The sequence below is a fragment of the Aristolochia californica genome, unplaced genomic scaffold, assembly GCF_029961685.1.
Source record: "Aristolochia californica isolate CCGP_79_NKW_82.1479 unplaced genomic scaffold, dmAriCali1.0.hap1 SCAF_15, whole genome shotgun sequence".
Taxonomy (NCBI): domain Eukaryota; kingdom Viridiplantae; phylum Streptophyta; class Magnoliopsida; order Piperales; family Aristolochiaceae; genus Aristolochia; species Aristolochia californica.
Window position 1 is genome coordinate 2,943,298 of NW_027181826.1, and position 23,559 is coordinate 2,966,856.

A 23,559-nucleotide genomic window follows, 5' to 3' on the forward strand; every position below is an offset into this window, starting at 1 on the left:
TTATTGTTTGCCGTTCCAAGGGCCAAGGGAAAGGGAAAGAGACCTTCTCCCAGACACGGAAGGGGAGAATCATCGCCTCGATGTTCATTGCCGCTTGTTTCGTTCCCGCTGTCGACAGGTATGCTTCTATTCTCTCATTATTTTCCCTTCTCTCCTTCTCACAACGCTCAGGGACGATGCTCAAACCCATCTCTTTTCTCATTGCAATCACCTGGCTAAGCTCCTCCCCCATCCATAACTTATCATTTTAAACCTTCATATTTCTTCCACTTTCTTTTACTTTAATCTCCACAACCCCATTACCTTTTGCTCATCTTCCTTTTTTCGTTTTCTTGCTCCCCTAAATGCAATGATCAAACTCGCCTAGCAGATGTTTTATTCAATGCTCAACTCTGGTTTTTATTCTACCTTTTTTTTTTTTTTTATTCAATTGCAAATCCTCTTTACCATTAGCTGCTCTGTTTTGTGAATAAGGCACAAATTCGAGTAGACTATAGACATGTAGTGTGCTCCAGTTCTCTTAGAAACTTTGATCATGGATACAGTCATTTAGTCATAGTTTCTTCGCCCATAAAATGTGACTTTGTTTTTGTTTTCTCTAGTTGCTTTCATTTTCGACGTTCAGGTTTGCAACAAATTTTCAACTAGTTTATGAGAAGCCTTGAACTCTCATATTTGTCAATGGATAGAGAATGAATGGAAAGGAGGGGAGGGGAGGGGAGAGGCAGCTGATAAACAAACCAATTCAGTGAATGGGTTCCCATTCTTGCCTCCTTTTGGTAATGAGCATAGTTTGCTGCTTAATGTAGAAAAAAATCTACATTCCACTTTTGTTGTCTTTTTGTCCAGCAACATTGGCTTACTCAAACAAAGTATAGAGCAGCAAGGTTGATAAAAGAGAGTGGCATATACACTCCACAATGGGGAGACACTTCATAAAATCCTTTTGTGTTTTTATTTGGGTATGCTTCTTACATTAATAAAGCCCTAAGCATGAAAATATCTCTAACAGACCACAACAATCAAACCCCTAAAACAAAAATTATTACCAACTCACAGGATGAATTTGGTTTTAGTATGCTTCCATTACTATCGGGTCTTTTACTGTTCTTGTAGAACACTCTTATATTATACTGTTGTTCTTGATGGATATTCTGGATAATCCTTTGGTCAATGGAGAAAATGCTACTCAACATATTTTCAAAGGTTGACCAAGAAAAGATTCCTAAATATGGATTGATCTTTGAGTTGATGAAGGATGCAGAGGGATTTCACAATGCCATTGCAAAGTTTACAAGGTTTAGTGTTTGTAGAGGATCTGAATGCAAAAGCAGTGTGAGAAAAGAAGTATCTTGCAAACCATTTGTGTCTACTAAGAAAGGCTTGGGATCCTTTTATTCCAAATGAAACTTATCCTAAGGTAAAATTATAATTTTGAGAGAAATTAATGAACTCAGAAAACTTATTTATTATACTCAAAATTATGAATATTTTAATTCTCATAAATGGTTTAATAAATAAAAGTTTTAAATTTTATAAAAATTATTTTTTGAAAAATACTTATTTTTTTTTTAAACTTTAAGGGAATGAGGTCCAATAGATCCCACTTGTTGGGTGCAATATTTGGGATCAAATTTTATTGTTAAGAGTTGCCTCATTTAATTAGAGTTTGAGTTTAAATGAAAAGTTCAGATAGAGGAGAAATATTATTTACTGTATGATAGGTTTAGACTATAGTATTGTATATAAGTACATATTAAAGAGGTCACACCAATCATCGAATAGACTTTATCCTATCTCATAAAAGAGGGACTTGCCATCAAGGAGTATTTTCCAAAGAGGAGGTGGTGACATATTCATACGATGTTTTGGAGTCTAGTGTGGTCGGCCGATAATGGCAAAAATTTGGGTAGTTAACTTAGACCGATGTATATTACATGGCCGATATATAAGGTATTAGGTGTAGGACAATGCACTGACTTGATGTCACTGCACCAATAATATTATGTTTACATAGCACATAAGACCAATGATTAAATTGTGTAATTGGGTTTCGAGTTGATTATTGCATTACATTCTTATCCTCACTTCCTTTAATTTTAATTTGATATATGTGATTTTTTTTGGAGTGGATATGGTCACATAAATACCCACTTTGAAGAGTTTATATTTTCTAAGAAATGAAAGGTTTTTTATTTTAAGAGAAACTCATCTCATAAGCAAAATTATAATTTCTAGAGAACTCAATAAAAACTCAAAAAATTATTAATATTCTTAAATTTATGGATACTCTAATTCTTATAAATAGTTTTACTGTGTATTTTAAAATTGTTATATAGAAGTTACTTTTAAAAATATTTTTATTTAAAATTTCATGGGAACTAGGTATGGTAGAACCCTCTTTTGAATGTAATATTTGGGATTAAAGTTTATTATTAGTTGGGGTGTCAATACTATATTGTTAGTGTTTGTAGTCTGTGTTAAGACTGGGTTTTTCGCACCTTAATCGACTAGTCTTTTCGGGTTGTATTGGTTAGGTGGTTACATGCTATCAGAGCATGTTTGTCCCACGTCCCGCGTTCACATATTTGGCGCGGGGACTTTGCATTTGCATTTGGCGGGGTGGGTGTTAGTGTTTGTGGTCTGTGTTAGGACTTGGCTTCCTGCACTTTAATCGACTAGTTTTTTCGGGTTGTATTCGTTAGGTGTTTATATATATTGACAAAATGGAATAAAATTATTTTGTATAATGTTTTAATTAGCATTTCAGTATTCCTTATACATTTCGTCCTATTATTTTGGAGGTATTTTGATTCTATTTATTTACTCGATTACCAGTCAAGTAAACAGGTAATCAAATGAAAGTAGTAAATAATAATAATAATAAATTATATAATTTTTTTTATAAAAAAACATTACAACATATTGATAAGTAATATAATAGCTTGAATAATTAGGTCTTCCCCGCGCGTAGGTATATAAAATCTATAATAATACCCTTACATAATTGTAATATGATATATAGGTATGAAATAGGTATTACCTGATTCCATTCCTTTTAATAAATGGGTAAACGGGTAAAATTACTTGATTACATATATGGATTGGATTTTTTGTTCTATATTATTTATGTTTAATAAATGACGAACAAAAAAATCGGATAAAATTGACACAACCAATGATTAGGGGATCATATTATTAGATGTGATATTTAGTTAGAGTTTGAATTTGAGTGGGTAATTGAATAAAATAGGTTTTAATACTTGAGTGGGTATTTTTTCTTGAGAGACTAACATCATAAATTTTTACTGAGACCTAAAAGTCTTATTTTGTTTATTTTATAAATTACAAATTTTTGAATAATTAATAAAAAAATTAGATTTATTATGGGAGAACTGGCGATTTAGTTACAGTGTTTATGGGTTTAAGCCCAATGATTGGCCTCGTCTCTGCACCAAGACCTTTTTTGTGTTCTTTATGGCGATAGATATTCTCAAAGCGATTCACTTGGATGAAAACAAGAACAACTGATTCAATTATGATTTAGAATTTGCGGGAAATCAAATCGAAGTCCAATACGTCTTGGGACCTCTGCAATTTGGATAAGATTCAGTTCTCAAGCATTTATTCTGCTATGTCAACCAAATCAACCAACCTGGTCCCCAAGGTTTTATTTCATCAACCAACTGTCTCAGATGGGTGAGTGGGAACGATCTCACTAATGGTGCAAAAATAAGTCAAATCAGTTGAAAGGTTTTCTTCTCCAACATTCCTCTGCAGATTGGACGTCTTTTTGAATTGTCTTGCCAGTTCTTTGACAATCATAAACAGAATGAGCCCCAAAAGTATCTTCTCTTTCACCTATCCAAGCTTTTGCTTTCTGCTTTACAATCAAAATCTAGTGGGTATTGATACTGGTGAGGTAGTTCAGACTCATCTTTGCCTAACCTAACTGTTTCTGCTTTTCTTCTCTTTAGTGGCCTTACTTTTGTCTCATGAATGCTGCTATTATTGATTCATATCAATGTTAATCATGTCATATCCAGATCTCTCAAACATGTCACAATCTCTTTCACTCCAAAATGAGCCTTGTGGACTTGCTCATGACTCATGGCATCATTAGCCACCACCATATCAAAAGAGAGAGAGAGAGAGAGGTTATGGGTTGGCATCATTTGGATTGGTACTTGGCCACTAGAGAAAAGCTGAGGGGAGAAAAGGGGAGGCCAGAGCAGGCAGGCAAGCAGGTATTAGGACCACTATCTTTAACAGCATCACAATGCCTTTTGATGAATTGCATGCATCATGTTCAGGCAAAGCCCAGAGGATCAAAAGATTCTTCTACACTCTGGAAGATTTTTTTTCCAGATGGGTTACAGTCATGGAGATTGAATTACTGAAGCAAGGTATTAGTTGTACAATCTTGCTTTTATATTTTCTCCTGTCAGCTTAACTTGATCTTGTGGGACAAATCGCATTCTTTGTGGCAAATATATCTTTAGCAGAGTCACTTCAAGCTGTCAAGCTTCCATGGCCCTGGTTTTGGTCCCTCGGAGAATAATATCTGCAGGAACTAGGAGCGGACTCTTTAAAGAAGGAGGTCCAGCCATTAAAGTATATGTACGTTGGATTAGCTGTGTTGGATAAAGTTGTAGGGAAGAAAGGTCAATAGTTGATGAATTACTGCACATCTCATGTTCGATGAAAATCCTCTCATGATAGTGATCTCAAAATGCTGAAAGTTTTCGGCCCAAAGGTGGTCGTTATCATGACATGAGAATCCTTTCCAAGCTTTATTCTAGAGCAGTAAACCAGGTTGCTTTCAAATTCCAACTCGTTTGACAAAACCTGCAAAAACAATAAAGAAAACACACAGTCACATGGTGAAGACTCTAGGAACCTCAGGAGTGAATCTCTTACTCCTCAGAGTGCAATTATGCACATGTGAGCAGCTGAAGCATCTTTCTTTTAAAATATTGGGGCTTCCGAATTGATTAAGAATCGATTCATCTTAAACAAAAGAACTGATATCGAACAATTGGGTTGCCACTTTTTGGTGAAATTTGCATCATTACCTCAACATATTATCTACACTGATGCAGTTGAAGTGGGAAATTCAACTCAGAAATGCTTCCCTTTTTTTTATCCAAATGAAGTACACTCTTTATTGCCTTTGTCTTTATCAAAATGTGTGAACAGCAGGCTGCTTACTGCACCCGAAAAAATTGTGAAGAACTGCAGAGGAAAGAAAGAAGCAGAAGAGATGTATTTGCCTGAAAAGCACAGATTGATGGCGAAACCGTTCCATGTGAGTATCTTGTACTGTATGCAGAGGAGGATCCTCGTTGTCTGATATTGTTCGTATCAGCACGAGTTGATGTCTCCCTTGCAGAACAGGATAAGACGATGCAAGAAATCTGAGGGAAACCCATGAAAAACTAATCTAAGACCCTGCCCTTGTATAAAGAGCTCCGTGAGGATCAAAAGGAAGATGACAGAAGGTGTTGAAATCCCATGATCAGGATCATTAGGATCATTAGGAGGGAAGGGTGTTTGCAGATTTGCATCAAACAAGTTGCAGGACCAGAGTCCCATGATCAGGATCATTAGGATCATTTGGAGGGAAGGGTGTTTGCAGATTTGCATCAAACAAATTGCAGGACCAGAGTCCCATGATCAGGATCATTAGGATCATTTGGAGGGAAGGGTGTTTGCAGATTTGCATCAAACAAATTGCAGGACCAGAGACCACACGGAGAAGCAGAAGATAACAACCCCACTTTTGATCCCGAGTGCCCTTTGTGGGTCATGTAGGTAGGGTTAGGCCTCCCATAACAGACATGTAGGGGCCCCCGACCCTCCATTAGTGAGACAGAGCCCTGCAATCAAACCCAACATGATGGATAGGCCCTGGACCAGGTGAGTCTCGGCCAGACGATTAGATGTATACGATCGCTGGGGCGATTGAGATCCCAATCCATTTTGTCAAACCCGGTCTTTTTCCTCTTGGACTTGTCCCATGTGTGAAGATTCTCTTGTCTCATAGGTAAACTTGAGCACCACGCGTGCATGGCTGATTGTGGGGACAAGGTTGCCCTTGGGACCCTCGGGGCTCAATGTTCGTCTTAGAAGGCATCGCGAGCCACTTGTCGCATGCTGGAGGGGATGGGCCCGGCGGGTCTTGATGGCACTTGATGGCCGAGAAGCCCTGACCCCACAGATAATGACTGCTCTCATCCTCCCATCATGGCTTCCCCTTATTTGCCCTCTAACTTCAGAAATCCCCCTCAGGATAATAATATAAAGCACACAAGGCCCATAGATAGGGTCTTTTGTAGGCTAGGGTTGTCATCATTGTGTGGATCCACTCTTCTCCGCCCTTGATTTTTAAGGGTATAGAGGGCCATACGCATCTAAGTCGCAGGCAACACGATCCACACGTGCCAAATGAGAAAAATGCAGGTGGGTCCAGGTGGGGCATAGCTTAGATTCTAGTGTCAGTATTGTTAATTATTACGTAAAGAGGGGGCAGTTAGTGGGGCGTGGACATAGTTAAGAGAGAGCGGCAAAGGCAAGGTGGTGACAGGAGAAGTGTCAGGTTGGCGTGCATAACGGTGCAGAGAAAGGCGTAATGGCCTCAGTCTGCGAGAAAAAAGAGAGGGAGACGAGAGGCAATACAAATAACTAATAAAGAGTAGCCGCAAAAATGGTAAGCTCAAGAACTGGAAGGACTTTTCGGGCTTTTTCTTTTTCTTTTTCGTTTTTTCTTCTCTCTAGTGAACGAGTTTCGATGCATCATCTAGGGGTGTCAACTGTCAATACTCAATACTGAGGAGGAAAGGTTGGTTTCTGCGTTTAATGGAGTTTTAACTCTGAGACAGAGGAACATTCCCGCTTTCGCTTATTGTGTGGGCCTTTTCGCGGCTTAGAGTGGGTACTGGCGATTGGAGACTGTTCCTACTCTTTCTTGCCCTGTGGATGCAACTGTTCTGTGGTGGAGAGTGCATTTGAGCTTTTTCCGGAGGAGGATTCAGGTGCACGCTTTTGAGTTTCCTTTTTTCTTGCACCTCCTTTCTGGGTTTTGCTGAGATGGGTGATTTTCTCTTGGGTCAGTTGGTTTGATTCATTTATGTTCAGTTGAAGGTGGTTTCGGTAGTTTTTTTCTATGTTTTATTTTTCCCATTTAATCACTGGTCCGTATGTCGTTGTTGAGTATTTTTGTTTCCCCTTGCTTTTTCAGCTTATGGAACGTGGATTCGATAGAGTTTGTTTTGCTTCTTCTCCTTTACATGTTTTCTGAGAATAACGAATTTGGTTTTGTTCCCTCTCCTGGTTTACTGACATGATTGATTCACCATAGGTGTGTGGTTACCTGGTTCCTTTTTTAACGGCTCCATGTTTCTCATTTTCTTTACACCGAAAGAGGTGCTTGTTCCTGAAGTGTTGAAGTGATCTTGTGGCCGATCTTTACTCAAATTTGAGCTGTTTTTGGTGTTGGGTTTAGTGTTTTTCCTCCTTCCAAAGATTCTATTTTCTCCTCCCTGCTTTTGCCTTCTTTGTCAGATGCTTCTTGCCTACCCAGTTGGTAGTTTTTTGGCCTCATACCGAGATGCTGTTCTCCTTTGCAGGTTTTATTTTTTCTGGTGCTGTATCGTCACCCATTGAAGGAATGTGGATACCAGAGTTCGGGACTTGAAGCTCCAGATCGCAGGATCTTTTCTTGTCGATACTTAAAAAAACGATCACTGGAACAAAAAAGAATTCGCAGCGTACTTATAAACAAATCAAAGCAGGACGGTGCTGTCAGTTTAGTGCTTGTGGGTGTCTCTGGTTCGGGATTAATTTAGTCCAAAGGCTCTGTTGGTTGTGTCTCCTTGGCTGACCGTTGGCCTCCGGAGTCCGTGGGCCCTGCCGCCGACCGAGGAAACAACCTTTCGATCAGACCGCATCTTCGGGTCTCTTGCTAATTAAGAGAAGGGACCCTTTGAAGTTCAGAGACCCCATTTTCTCTTTTCGTAAGATTTGCGCCACTGTGTCGAGAAGAAAAGGATCCCGTCTTTGCGCTATCCGTTTAAAAAGTACACCTCTCGCCGGCCCCGGTCTCGGTTTTTTTTTTTTTCGGTTGCTGTTTGATGGGTTATTCGTTAGCCGGAGGCGGCTGTGGAGTAGCTCTTACTGGAATAAGTGAAAAGTGAGTATTGGTTTTGGATATAGAAGCTCAGTGGGTCTAACGACTTTTCTGACAAGATGAAGTTTATGAAACTTGGATCGAAGCCAGATTCCTTCCATGCTGAGGGAAATGATGTCAGGTGAGTTTTGTATTACTTTTCTGTTTTTCAATTTGTTGAATATAGGGCTTGTTCTTATCTGTATGCGCATTAGTGTTTTGATCTTATGAAATTTCCCTTTTTGTCAACTCTCAGGCATCTCATTTCTGTATGTATTTTGTTTAAAATGTGTTTAAGCTGGATCCACTCGTTTAAAGTAAGTCTTCGTTAATTGTTAGTGCAGTTGGTTAGAACTTTTCAAAAGCGATTTAGTAGAGTAATTCTTGAACGTAGGATTATGAAGACTATTTTCCGCAACCCTTTTTGAGGAAAACGTGGTCAGTTGTAAAATGTTTCAACTCCAGTCCTTATCTTATGGACTCTATTCTATGACTGGTTTTTACAGTACGCAATTTCCATTGTCTTATGAGCATTTTTCCTTTTTTTTTAGCTTTCCATGCTGCTCTGATGGTGGGTATTTCATTTTCCTGGAATGGCTAATGTACTGATTCTCTTGTTAGTGATAGCTTCAGTGTAGTGGAGCTCTCTGGTATCTATGGTCTACTAACTGGGTTTGGAAATTGGGAGGGCTTCTGGGATGCTCTAAATGATGACAGGTTTCTGAGACAGTTTATGAGCACTGGAAATGATCCTTTTCATGTCTTCATCGGGCAAAGATTCAAATCACCGAAAAGCTGACTCAAACAATTATGTTCTATGAAGGGCTGTTTAGTTTTATAGTGCTAAAAACCATTTGAAGTAAACCAGAAGGAATGCCTGTACTAGCTAAAAGGGGGGTGGGTTTGACTCTGCACCAGTTTCCTGAACGGCATGGTGATAATTTTTTACAAATGATGGCACTGTTAAACTGAGTAATCTCTTTTGTGGCAGTCATGCTCATGAAATAAACAACTGTACAAACAAATTAAACCTGATAATGGGAAAGAAGTTTGAACTGCAGTCTTATTTATGGTGATGCTGGAGTTTAATTGGAAGCGTGATAGATGAGTTGGTTGTTGGACTTTATTTTTTTTTTGTACCAACCATTTGGACAGAGAAAACTCTTTCTAACCTAGCCAGGGCATTTTCTCTTGATCGCTTTTCAAATTTCAAGGTGCAAACTTTTACTTTATCTATAGTCTTGTCTGTCCCATAGGTTTTACTACTGTTAACTGCCTAAAGTGGTTACCGAAAGTAGTTTCTTTATTTCTTTTTGCAGTTGTTGCGCTGGTGTTTGCTTGGATGCAATAGTTCCCTTTTAGTGCAAACAGAAAAAAAAAGTGAATTTGATCTTGTTAGATTTACCATTGTTTTGGGCAAGCTCTGTTTTGGCTCTTTAGACTTATATTTTTCCTAGTTACAAGTGTAGCACTTGATTGATGTCCTTGATGAGATTCACAGTCTACTTGGAGGTAGTCTCAAATTATTTCATCTGACTCGCAGGTATGTAGCTACAGAGTTGGCCACAGATATTGTTGTTCATGTGGGTGATGTTAAATTTTATCTACATAAGGTAATTCTTTCTAGTTGAGATTGAGTGAGAAGTAATTCTATTGTTTTTTCTTTTATATCTTCTTTGAAACTGGTTGATGATTTGAAATGTCTGATCTAGCTTGATTCCACCTATCATGCACAGTGGTTGAGCTACTTTTCTTTTACTGGAAAGTAAGTAGACGATTCTATCAAATTTAACAAGAGGGAAATTTACTGTGGCAAAAAAGCTCAGAGGATTTACAGAATCAGATTAAGAGAATTACAAATGGGATACACAAAAAAAAAAAGTTTGGGTCATCTACTCTCTTAGTGGCTAGAATGTCCAAGTGAGAGTTTGTTGACATTTGGGCAATTCGGTATACTCAAAAAATCCTTACAGAAAATGGACTCCTACCTCTACAATTATCTGCATTCTTCTAAAGTAAAAAAAATTGTGCTTTTTTAGTCCCTTTTAGTTACTACAGAAGAGTAGGATAGCAAAGTAAGAATCTGAATGCTAGTGAAGAAAGCTAAAGCTTCCACCTGAGTTATGGTGTGAAGACGAATGTGTATATGTGGAGTCTTGGTTTCTGTGATGAACCACTGCAGTCTTCAGGTTGAATATCAAACTAGCAGCGTTTCTGCATAGGATTTTGCTAGACATCTGAGTGACTTTGTGTGTATACATTTTAATCTTTACATGCATTTGTATGTTCTGCTGCTCATTGATCCTGTTGATATAGTGCAGTCAGAGTAAGATTGCAAGTCAAGTTTGCATTGTATGAATTGATTGCTTTTCTTGAAATATCTGTTTCGATCTTAGATTAAGAGAACCTTTCAATATGAAATTTTCTTAAATGCGAGCAGCATTTTAACGTGTTTCTGTGGAACCTTATGAATGATCATAATAACCACTTCATAAGTTCTCTTTTTGCTGTTTGTGGAAATTTATATCTATTAATCATATTTTTTATTTTCTCAGTGACTACTATTATAGCCAGTCAGATTTTAATGATTTCTAAATTATTCTTGCTTCAAAATATTGTGTAGCTGAGTGTGTAACATTCTAATAATTATGATCTCTAGGCACACATTGGCATTTGGCTGTGTTCTGGTGGGACCTACGTAGCTTGGTTGGTTTGGCATATTACTTTTATCGTTCTAGGGTAATCTTACCAATGAAGATCCTCATATTTGGAGAGTCTGACACAGCTTTTGTACTGTCTTAATTCGTTCAATGTAAATTGGCCTTTAATTCTATCTTTAATTTACTTTCATAAAGACACCATTTGTCATCTTCAACCTTATAACATTGTGTTGTTAACTTTCCCATTTAAATGTGTGATACTTTTACTTATTTTGGCCCCATGGACTCTGCAGTTTCCCCTTTTGTCCAAGAGTGCTCGCCTTCATAAGACACCATTTGTCATCTTCAACCATATAACATTGTGTTTTTAACTTTCCATTTAAATGTGTGATGCTTTTACTTATTTTGGCCCCATGGACTCTGCAGTTTCCCCTTTTGTCCAAGAGTGCCCGCCTCCAAAAGTTGGTCACGATCACTGGCGAAGAAAATGATGATGAAATCCACATTCCTGACATCCCCGGTGGGCCCCATGCTTTTGAAATCTGTGCAAAGTTCTGTTATGGCATGACTGTTACTCTCAATGCCTACAATGTGGCCGCAGCTCGATGTGCTGCTGAGTACTTAGAAATGAATGAGTCTGTGGAGAAGGGAAACCTTATTTACAAGATTGAAGTTTTCCTGAACTCAAGTGTATTGCGAAGTTGGAAAGACTCAATTATAGTTCTCCAGACTACAAAATCCCTTCTACACTGGTGTGAGGACTTGAAGATAATTGTCCGTTGTATTGAATCTGTAGCTACCAAGGCCTCCATAGATACGTCAAAGGTTGAGTGGTCCTACTCTTACAACAGGAAAAAGCTTCCATCGGAGAATGGAGCTGAACAGTGGAATGGTGCGCGGAAGCAGCAAACAGTGCCTAAAGATTGGTGGGTTGAGGACTTGGGTGAGCTAGATATTGACTTCTATAAACGGGTAATAATGTCCATAAAAAACAAAGGGTTGATTCCCAGTGCAGTTGTTGGAGAATCATTTAAGGCATATGCTTTTAGAAGGCTCCCAGGCTTTAGTGAAGGTATAATTCAGGGTGGTGACATAGCAAAACATAGGTACCTTATTGAGACAATTATATGGTTATTGCCAAGTGAAAAATGTAGTGTTTCATGTAGTTTCTTGCTAAAGTTGTTGAAAGCAGCAAGCCTGTTGGATTCTGGTGAAATGGTTAAAAGGGAACTGATGAAAAGAATAGGTCAACAGTTGGAAGAAGCATCTGTCAAGGATCTTCTGATTCCTGCTTCATCGGGAGAGGATGCCATTTATGATGTTAATATGGTGCAAAATATAGTAGAGGAGTTTCTCGTGCAAGAACAGAATGTGAGGACTAGTTTCCCTGTGGCCGGAGAAGTGGAGGAGATCAGAAGTCCCTCTTTTGTTTCTGGTGCTTCAAAGTTGGCAGTGGCGAAATTGGTGGATGGCTACCTCACAGAGATTGCAAGGGACCCAAATCTTCCTGTGTCTAAGTTTATTGATCTGGCGGAGATGGTATCAAGCGAATCAAGGCCTGTACATGATGGGCTTTATCGTGCAATTGACATGTATCTTAAGGTAAACTTAACCAATTTTAACTTTCGACCTGAGCATTTATTTTGTGCAATAAGTTTGCACCATATAGGAAAAGTCTGCTCCTTTCTTTGGGGCATACAATCTGTGCTGCCACACTCAGTATCTCTTATCTTTGTCAGGAGCACCCAGGGTTAGGTAAAAGTGAGAAGAAGAGAATATGCCGGCTAATGGACTGTAAGAAACTCTCAACGGATGCATGCATGCATGCTGCACAAAATGAGAGACTACCCCTCAGGGTGGTTGTCCAAGTCCTCTTCTTCGAACAGGTGAGAGCTGCCACTGCATCTGGTGCTGTTGTGCCTGACAGCCCCAGCAACATGAGACCCCTGCTTCCTCGCGAGAATGGTGGATCTCATGGCAGCTCTGGATCAGCAACTACAAACACCGACGAGGACTGGGATGGGACCAATATGGTTGAGCCCCTCAAGAGTGGCCTTACTTCCATGAGGTTGGGTGAGATTAATGACAAAAGCGGGGAGAAAGGAATCAAATCCAAGGGAGGAATCTTTAAACCTAAGAAAATATTGAACAAGATATGGTCAAACAAAGGGAGCCATAAAGGCGAGAACAGCAGCTCCGATACCTCGAAAAGCCCAGGGTCAGGTTCAGTCAACCCAGATGAGACCAAGTCAACTCCTTCAAGAAACAGGAGACACTCGGTCTCTTAGATAGATCTTACTAAAGTGGTGGAGGCGAAGGTAATTAGAACTTATGACATCATTTGGTTAACACTGAAAAACTCGAACAACAAGCAGTAAGTAAAAGCAATCTTCTGGACATCATAGTTGCTGGTGAAGTGAAGGAATAAACCATCTTTGCCGCTTAGAAACGAGGTAAGAGAAGTTCTCTTCTTATGGGGCTAATATCTGATACCCAGTTTTGCCTGTACCATAAAAAGAAACGGAATGCCACATCCCTGTTGTAGCTTTTTGGTTGCTTTTTAGCCGTATGCAGGAAGGGTAGAAGTTACTTTTCTGTTTCCTTTGTTGGATGGAGGGAAGTTTCCACCTCTTGGGATTTTATATAGCTGTGGCATTTCTTTCTCTGTGAAAAAATTGCTAGTTTGATCATACAAACTGATTAAAAATTTCGAATCTGTAGTGGAGGTAAGCCTCAATACTTGTTGCTTACCAGTACAGCTTCGAATGCATCAGCTGGATTTGAATCCATCCAATAAAGTTTGGAGTATGAGCTCATAATTAAGAAACACATTCGGGGTCGCCACTGTCACCATCCTTGGCTGCTTTTACAAGTATTCCTTGGGGCAAAAAAAATTCGGTGCCCGCTGGTTAAAGAGAAAAAAACGCATGCAGGGGCTATAAAGTGTTTGAAAAAAGTCTAAGGAGGTGGAAAAGGAAGTCCTTGTCGATCTCCAGAAACAAACGAAAAGGAAAACCCTTTTGTCGGATGACTTCAATCCTAATTTGAAACAAGAGATGTCCGCCCGGGAACCATGTCACAATCGATCAAAATTGCGAGGATCGATCAATGTTGGATCCATGGAAGGAACGGAAATAGCATGAGAGTGATGTAAGAAAAGCATGAGTATGTCACTTCCAGCTTTGCAAATATATTCCCAGCAGATCTGCAATCGAATCATCTATGCAAATTTAAACAGATCCTTGGGTTAAATCATGTTGATTGATGTTTTCTAGCTATTATCTGCACTAGCATGATACACCAAAAAGGATTCAGTACAGCAGTAACTGGATGCAAATGCCCTTCCAGCAGATGTGGGTTGAGAGAATGCACATTGAGTTGGCTCTAAAATCGACCCCTTGCAGAAAGTTTTCCTGGAGAGAACATGAGTGACAAATTATGATTAGTCTTTTGAATCTGGCAGGAGAAAGTAACGGAAAAAGAATAAAAGTGCAAAGAGGGTCCCCAAGAAAATAACCTATGCAATCATATAAGGTGGATCTAAAAATTCAATCCGACATAGGAAAGACAGAAAAAGTTAACTGCAAGAGAACAGTAAAAAAATGACAGAATCAGACTAGTTCTTACCTTAGAGTATCTAATAATCGAGTTGCAATTTTCTTTCGTCTGGATGAAGGTAAAACCCAAATTGCTCTAATGCCACAAATAGCCGGTACGGTTTCCTTTTCACAAATGACTGCTCCACCATCACCTTTGTCCATAGGTGTTTGTTCATTTGTATAGGATGAAACCCTTTTAATAGCTTCTCTCTGAAAACTAATGGGTCCAAATTGTAGAACAGTTGAATTCATTTTAGATGGTCTTACATTATTGCCATCGCAACATGCTGGACTCAATTCGCTAGTATCTTCAGTGATTCTGTCCAAATTTGAGATGATTCTGTGAGCAGTTCTTATTGGTTCAGCTACTAAAGCACCCACAATCCTCTTACAGGATATGAAAAGATAAACCTACACATATATGGAGAGACTGAGTTCAGTTCTCACTCCGAATCATAGATTTGTTTTATTAACTGTGACGAAGGGAATATAGTAGTAGGGGGTTAAGCAATGTTAGAGCTACCTTGCAAAGCTTATGTAGGAGCCACCCACAACTTAAACCGAGGTATCTCTCCATAATTTGTAGAACCTCTTGAACCTATACATAGGAACGTGCTCATTAAACCCCTAAAAAACATGATTATGTTATTTGCAGATAGTGAAGCTAAAACAAAAGGGCAACATGAAAAAGATTACTGAAGAAAACCTTGTGCCTCTGGAATGGTGGATCAGCACTTAAAACAAGAATTATACGGTCCCCACTAGCTGAAGGTGCAGAGATTAGTCTTTCGTATGGCCAGCCCTAAAAATAATTTAGCAATAAAAAACCCAAGTTCAATTAGATTTAACAGAGTCCAAATCACATAGTTAGACGCAATGCCCACACCTTGAATTGGACACCTTCACTGTAGTTCTTATGGAATGCATCGTGAACCTTTTCATCCATGTTGTCTCCACGAGTATACTTTATGCCACAAATAGAACAGGTATGGAGAAGGAAGTCAGATTGCCCCAGCTCCAAATGATACTGAGCATAGCGTCTCTTTTTATTCAGGATTCTGCCCATAGAGGGTGAAGCAGATGGAGAGTCTGAAGCACTGCTAGGTTCAGATTGATTCCCATGTAACTCTCCCACCTGCCCACATATTTCAGATCTATCGTAGTCATTCCTGTTCCATTAAAACTGTCGAATTATTTTGAATTGAGCATAAAATTGTACAAGAAGCACAAAAGAATTAATTCTGTAAGGACTATGACTCTGTACGTTTAATTTTAGCTGCATACAACAGAAAAAAAAGGAAACTAAGATTATGCATTTACCTTAGGGCTGAAACAGATATTGAGGTTCAACAAAAGGCAATTAGGCCTTGTATGAACTGAACCTTTAAGCCACATATATATATATATATATATATATATATATATAATTGGAAGATTGTTTTCATCTCAACAAGCAGAAAACAACAACAGCAAATCAGAGCATGCAGCACAAACAAATAAACTCAGACTACCCAACACCAGAATATTGCAATACTGCAAACTACATCATCAGTGTCATAAAAACCAAAAAACAAAGGGAACCCTCACAATTTTCAATTAATGAATCACCAGCTCCCATGTTGACTGCATTTCATGCAATTGCAGTTAATAGATTATAAAACAAAATGGGAAAAGAGGATGCCTCTTTGAAGTTGTATTTGGAATCCGACGCTTGTATGTCACGAGAATTTCCTGTTTTTTATCTTCCATCGGCAGCAGATCTTTATCAAAGTCTTCAGCAAAGAAAGATTCATCAGCTACCTTGGGCTGGGATGGTTTGAAGAAAGTACTGATCTTCGATTGCATTATGATCTTCTAACAAAATCACTTATTTCGTTTATCCTCTGAAAACAAATTTCGCCTGTGTTAGAATGTAGACAACAACCACAGATATTTTAACTAGTAAATAAAACAGAACAAACAATAATAACAAAAGAAGCAAGAGAAAAGCTTCCCACTTAAACAAACATCACAACTTAAATCTAGGCCAAGCTAAATGCTCTTGCCAAGAAACTTATATCTCAGGAAAAGCTAGAAATGCCTTTCCTGACTATGAGTTTCCAGAACATCAATAAAATAAAACCCCATTAGTGCCTTACTGGGAAGTTGCCTAAAAAAATTATTTCATTTTCCTTTTTTATGCAATTTCTGAAAATTCAAGTACTACCATACTTTTTCAAACTCTGGTAGAAAAATGTCATACATAAATGTCAAGATAAAAACTTACAGAAAACGATTCTGTATTAAGGGAATAAGTTGTTCGTGTTTAATCAACTAAAACATATGAAAAAAAAATCAGCCCAAAAATTAGCTTCGATACATAATTCTTACATAAAATGTCAAATAATTTGAATATAATCTGCAAAAAACTTCATAAAACTATTTCTTATTAAGGGAATAGTTCATGTTTAATCAACTATTCCATTTGACAATCAGCCCAAATATTAGTTTCCATATATAATTTTTACATACAATATCATACAAAAATTAATATAATCTTTTTATTAATTATACGACATGTATAGGATACCCATTGACCACTCTTTTATTTATTTAATTCACTACTCTTTCATGTATAAAATACCCATTCAACTACTCTCTTATTTATTTAATTGACTACTCTTTCATTTATTTACTGTTAATTGACAAAAATACTCATTCCTTGTGCTTCTCCTATATGGTACATATCTACAATGTCTTAACCTACTCCCATACAAATTTTAAAATGGCAAAAATATCCTTTTTAATGTGATAATTCTTACATGACATTTAAAATAATAAGAAAATCCCTACTGTACTCATCTTTATTAATCATACGAAATGACAAAACATAATTTTAAACACTTAATTTAACAAGACAAAAGTAGCTGAACTATTTTAAATTTTGATTCAGACTAAAAACATATCCTTTTAAAATTTATTATAACACTATAAATTAAATCACCAATTGCTTAATAATGAAAAGAATACATAATCATTTACAATTATAAAAAATCTTCAGATTTGAGTTGTGGCTCAGTAGGCTCATGGGTGGTCTTCCAGTTGGAGATCTCACATTCAAATCTCCTTGGAATCAGGTGGGTTCCGATATCAAACACACTGTATTAAACCAAAAAAAATCAAAAAACTCAAGCCTCTAAAACTTTCCAAAAAGTACTAACCCTCCAAAAGACACTATCCATCATCCACTTCTTTTTCTAGATTTCATTAATGTTATAAGCAAATTTCCTTTCTTCACTTCTACTTTCTATTTGCACGACAAAGAATACAATCTTGAATTTTAGCATGGCTAAAATTCCTTCTACAAGGTAAGACATCTCTTCTAATGGTTGTTGTCTCTTTGGTTCATCACTCTTAACAAGTTTAACTGGTATGGAGATAATTTACACAATTTGGTCTGACATCTAGTGGATAAACTAGAGTCAATGGTTGAATAACTCATTCGCAGTTTGAGGGTATTATTTTCAGTATATTCATTTTTGTCTCATTTTGGACATCTTTGAAGAGGCCAAAGGGCATATAAAGTATAATTATTCGGTCCAAGAATGGTTGTAAATAAGAGAATGGGAACCATTTCAAAGAGGGAGATCTATGGAGTTTCAGCATCACCCAACAATAGTAGAAGAGTATGTCAAACATATAGAACTCCAAACCAATTTGAAATTCTCTATCGACATTAGAGATCATCTACGAAATCTTAGAAAATGATCTAAATGCAGAACAAGGATCATGAAACCTCCCCTGTTTTTTTTTCCAAATTGTTAAGATTAAGCCTAATTCCTTCCCAAAATGACTAGCCACTTAGAAAGCCTATTACTCAACCTTATAAATTGATAGATGCCCAAACAATTCTCCCATGTGGGACTAATAACAACTTCTAACACCCACTCTCATATTGAAGCCCTACAATGTGGACTGATATGGATGGGACTCAAATAGAAGAACTTGGGGCCAAATCTAGCTCAATACCATGTCAAGATTGAGTCTGGTTCCATCCTGAAATGTCTAGCCAAGTAAAGAAACTTCTTTTCTCAACTAATAAATTCAAAATAGTTTTACTCATCAATCCATGTATCATAGAAAATGTATCCCTGCCTGCTTAGTATTTACATGAATGTGGAAAAAAAAACAGATGGTATTTAAAAGAATTTTATGGCATTTAAGTACCATAGAAGCAACTTCATCATCTAAGAAACCATCTACGGAATTTGAGAAAAGGGACTGCATTCAAGTACAATTGCTCAGGGGGTGCCCCCTCCCCATGGAGTCATTAAGCTTAATTTCAACCGCTAAGCTCTTAGAACCATGAAGGTGTCATCTGGCCCCTTAGGCAATTCAGATTCTACCACAACAGATTTCCAAGCACTTAGACGTGACCTCATTTTCAAAGAAAATCTAGCTGGCAGATTGTGGATTGAAGGCGACTCCATTGTTGTAACTGGTCGGTACTCCAAAAACTTTTGACCCTCCATGGTATCATTGGTAGAGATATCATGACATTGTTGATGTATCTTCTCAATTTGTTTGTGTTTGGCATCATGTACCCAACTTGTTGGTTGGCTCTTTAACTAAACAAGAGGTTACCCTTTAATACCTTGTTGCAATTATGTTTTCTGGTCTTGAATAAATTTCTTCTTTCTTAAAAAGAAATAAATAAATTACTCTCATTACAAAAAATACAATTGAGAAATTGTTCATTACCATCTAAGAACTTTATTTGAGATATAGGATAATACATGAACATGTTACACAGTGCCAGCTCTTTTAGATCATTAGTCTAAAGAACCAATCCCCGATTTTGCAAAACTCTTTACGAAACTACTCTCTCTATTGGTATAGAGAGACAGACAGAGAGAGAGAGAGAAAGAATTCAGTTTTCAGCTCCAAATAGAGATAACTAAAGCCAAAAGAAAATACAGCTCAAAATGTATTTTGTCCATCTAAAGATGTAAGCATAGCAACAAATCTATAAAAGCATTGAAGATAAATTAGGAAAATCAGCGAGAGGAGTGAAGAAATGGGGAGAGGTAACTCGGATTCGCACTTACCAGATACAAAAATTCAAACTCTAAATCCATTGAAAGAACAAACGTCATTTAACCTAAGGAAAGCTAAGACTTTTCATTCCGAAAATCAAAAGACGAACACGAAATCAGGAAGGGTTGAAGAGGAGGGAAAAGGAGAATGACACAGTTTCGACTTACCTCTTTCTTCCTCTGCTATCTTCTTCCTTCCTCTTCTTCTTCTTTTTTCCCTTCCTCTCGAAATCGAATGAACCTTCCAGTCCCGAGCCTTCCCCCGTCTTTCTTTCCCGCTTCTTCTCTTTTCCCCTGGTTTTTTTTTTTTTTTTTTTTTTTTTAAACCCTTCCTTTGGATGTACTACAATGCCCCTCTCTTTCTCCTTTATTCCACCAGTGCCCTTATTGAAATATTACACACGGTATAACAGACAGGTTGGACGTGTAATCCCTTTGGACGTGCTGAGTCAGCATTCTCTTTTATGGTAGATGGTTATATCTCGTCCAGAGACAACGAAGGGCCGGCATTCCACGTCAGATAAATGGATAGCACGTCATAGGTGGGAAATTGCTCGGTGCATTTTCCTTCCATGTTGAAATCTAGAAAACGGAAATAAAAATGCCGGTGTAACGGTGTTGGCTGCTCTCATGCAGACGACTTCATCAAATAAGATTATTTACTTAGGCCCAGTTACTGTGAGCTACGGGGAAGTGAATTCACTTTCACTAGCCCAAAAGTGTTAATACACGCTAAGTGAAAGTGAATTACCACTGAGGTCTAACCCTTTGATTTCACTTTCATGCCTCGTTTTTTCTTCTCGTCGTACTTCGACAATCTATTTGCTCTTATCAGTCACCAATCACCCTACTCCCTGCACTAGCTCGCCGCTCTGTCTCTTTGCTGCCCTCTCTTTCTCTCAACACCCTCTCTTCATCTCTATTTTTCTTAGGCAAGTTTTTTTTTCCAACAATCATCACTCAACCTCCTTTTATTTTCTTTTTGTCACTCGGTTTATGTTTCTCTCACTACCCCCTCTCGAACCCTAAATTTCTATCATTCTCATCCTCTTGCCGCTCCCTCTCTCAAACCCAAAGCCATAAAAATTATCTTAACCTTGTTTAGCCAAATTTCATTTTAATTGTTCGATATTCATTTTTTATTAAATTTTGGTGGGCTTGAATGGTATTGTTGAATGTTTAATTGAAATTGAAGTGATGATTAAATTAGTGCATTGATTTAAATGTTTCTATTAGATTTTTGTAGTGATTTAATTCCTAAAATTTTGTTAATTGATGTGATGTGGTATTGATTTAAATTGAAGTTTTCTAATTTTTTGTGTCTAATTGAAACTTGATTGAATTGTTATATTGATTTAAATCTCTGTATTTAATTTTTGAATCAAAATTATGTATTAATTTAGTTTACGAATTTCTATTAATTGAAGTGATGATGTATTTAATTTCTATAAATTTAATCGATTATTCAATATCAGGGATGCTTTATTCTAAGAGAAATTTCATGGATGATTTATTGATGTTAGTTTCTGTTTTTTAATTGATATTGTATTTTTTATGTGTTTAGGGTTCAAGCCCTATGCCCTAAGCCATACCCTAATGCCCAGTCCCTATGCCCTAATCTTAAGCCTTAAGCCCTAGGTCCTAAGCTCTAAACCCCAAACCTTGAACCCTAAACCCTAAGCCCTAAGCTCTATGCCTTATGCTCTATGCCCTAATCCTAAACGTTAATTCTAAACCTTATATTCTAAGCTCTAATCCATATGCCCTGTCTTATGTCATAACTCTAAACCTAATCCTAAGTCCCAAGTCCAAAGCCCTAATCCCCATGCCCTATGCCCTAAGCCCTAATCCATATGCCTTATGTCCTAACTCTAAACCCTAATCCTAAGTCGTAAACCATAATCCTTATGCCCTATGCCATATCCCTAAACCCTAATCATAAGACCTAACCCCTAAGCCCAAAACCCTAAGCCATAAGCCATAAGTCCCAAGCCCTAAATGCTAAACCCCAAACCCTATACCCTAAACTCCCATCTCCTTGGATTTTCTTGTGGTGTGTAATTAGTGTAATTGTTGGTGGTTTTATATTATTATTTAATAACAAAAATAAGTATTTATTATCGTTTTAGATGGCTAGAGGGAGAAAAGGAAAGGCGTCATGGATGAATCTTATAGGAAAACATATGCCTCATGGACTTTCAAAGAAGATAACAAAATGTTTGATTTCCTAATAAAACAAATCAATATGTGCAACAAGTTGCCAAATGGAGTCTGGAAATATGAGGTTTTTGCTATGTCAATAAGTTCGGCAAAGACATGGTGAACAAAAAAATATGTAATCATTGAAAAACCAAACTAGGATGTGGAAAAAAACCTACCAGGCTGTGATGTCTTGCCTCAATACCAGTGGCTTTGGGTGGGATCCAACAATACAAAAAGTCACAATAAGTATTGCAATGTGGCAAGAATACATCAAGGTTAGTAAATCTAATATAAAAAATATGTTTGTTACATTACTAATCAGTATTCCAAGTACTTTAAAAATATATATTTTCTTGTAGGAATACAAAGATATTGATACATAGATATTAGAAGGGTGCCCACTCGATAAGTTGCCTTTAGTTGTTGGAAACTCCATAGTCATGGTGATAGCTAGTCAAACTTGTGTTGAATTGGATGAAGAACTCCCTCATGTACCAGAAGGGACATCAATTGAGGAGGTAGTCGAAGATGACATGATTAGGGAGATCCTTTGCCACTCCCTAATGGTATTAAATCTGCAAATGAGGAGCAACGAAAAAGCAAAACATCATCACAATCCAAGTTTGCAATATCTTCTACTCATCGTAGGAAGAGATCCCAATGATCTCTTAACAATATCAATAGGCTCACTGAAGCAATGAACAATATGACAACATCCTTTATGGAGGTCTTCAAACCAAAAGATGTAGGTGCAAAAATTTTATGGTACGAAGCTCTTCTAGAAATCTTTGATCTGCCAATAAAAATTGAAATATCGCGCTCCTCAGTGGTTGGACACTATAGATAAGAATGATATATTTATTTAGACGATAGAAGAGCAACATGATTGGTTTATGTTCAACTACCATAAATTGTAATCAATTGATATATGGTTGTTGCATATTAACTTTGGGACATATCTGATTGTGGTTCATTGTGTTTTTGTTACTAACGGCATTGTAAGACATGAATGAAAATAGTATCAACGTTAATATGATTTTGAACACCTATGTCTGATTGTAGATGAATATATGTTTGTGACTATGGTGAAGATATGGATATGTTTGTAGTTAAAATAGGGACGTTGAATAAAGATATAAATGTAACTACAAAGATTTTGAGCAATCTCATGTTTTACCCTTATTTTAAAGTCACTACAAAGCCATCTAATGAAAAAAAATCTGTTAATTAAATTTGTGTCATTCAAATTGCATTAGTGTTATTGACGGTACTCATGTCTAAGCATATATCTCATTTGATCAACAAGCAAGATTTTGAAACAGAAATGGTTTTCTCTGACAAAATGTAATGGCAATATGTATATTTCACATACAATTCAGTTATGTATTTGCTGGATGGGAGAGATCAACAGCTGATTCACATGTATTGATGTCAGTATTAACAAGACGAAATAAACTTTGGGTAACAATTTTTTACTTAGTATTTTTATCTATTATTATTTTTAATTAATTCATGTGGAATATATCTTCTATTGTAGGTAAATATTATTTAGTAGATGTTGGTTATGCAAATCTTCCAAGGTTTTTGACTTCCTATTGAGGCATCCGTTATTATTTACAAAAATTTGAAGATAATACTCCTACAGATGAGAGAGAATTATTCAATCGAAGGTAATCATCTTTAAGGACTACTATTGAGCGTACTTGTGGAGCTTTAAAAGCTCGATTTAAAATATTAAAAAATACTTCTCCTTTTACTTTTGATATATAGGTAAAAATTATAATTATTTGCTACATATTACATAATTGTATATACGCAGAAGATTATATGGATATATTTGAAAATAAAGATGATGA

At 37.1% G+C, this 23,559-nt stretch overlaps 2 protein-coding genes across 2 annotated transcripts; one reads left to right on the forward strand and one right to left on the reverse strand.

Annotated features, from left to right (window-relative positions):
* The first annotated feature begins 6,537 nt into the window (after positions 1-6,537).
* LOC137951826 (phototropic-responsive NPH3 family protein NPY2-like) lies at positions 6,538-13,422 on the forward strand. The gene is made up of 6 exons (XM_068798764.1): positions 6,538-6,709; positions 6,804-7,034; positions 7,629-8,309; positions 9,711-9,780; positions 11,254-12,429; positions 12,567-13,422. The coding sequence occupies exons 3-6, from the start codon at positions 8,248-8,250 to the stop codon at positions 13,113-13,115; spliced, it is 1,857 nt and encodes a 618-aa protein (XP_068654865.1). The 5' UTR covers positions 6,538-6,709; positions 6,804-7,034; positions 7,629-8,247; the 3' UTR covers positions 13,116-13,422.
* Positions 13,423-14,001: 579 nt separating this feature from the next.
* Positions 14,002-19,757, reverse strand: LOC137952282 (protein CHROMOSOME TRANSMISSION FIDELITY 7). Its single transcript, XM_068799401.1, has 7 exons — positions 19,670-19,757; positions 16,108-16,309; positions 15,313-15,595; positions 15,133-15,228; positions 14,950-15,024; positions 14,455-14,837; positions 14,002-14,240 (listed from the first exon to the last, which is right to left on the reverse strand). Exons 2-7 carry the CDS (start codon positions 16,269-16,271, stop codon positions 14,099-14,101), a joined length of 1,143 nt encoding a protein of 380 aa, XP_068655502.1. The 5' UTR covers positions 16,272-16,309; positions 19,670-19,757; the 3' UTR covers positions 14,002-14,098.
* Between the last annotated feature and the right edge of the window lie 3,802 nt (positions 19,758-23,559).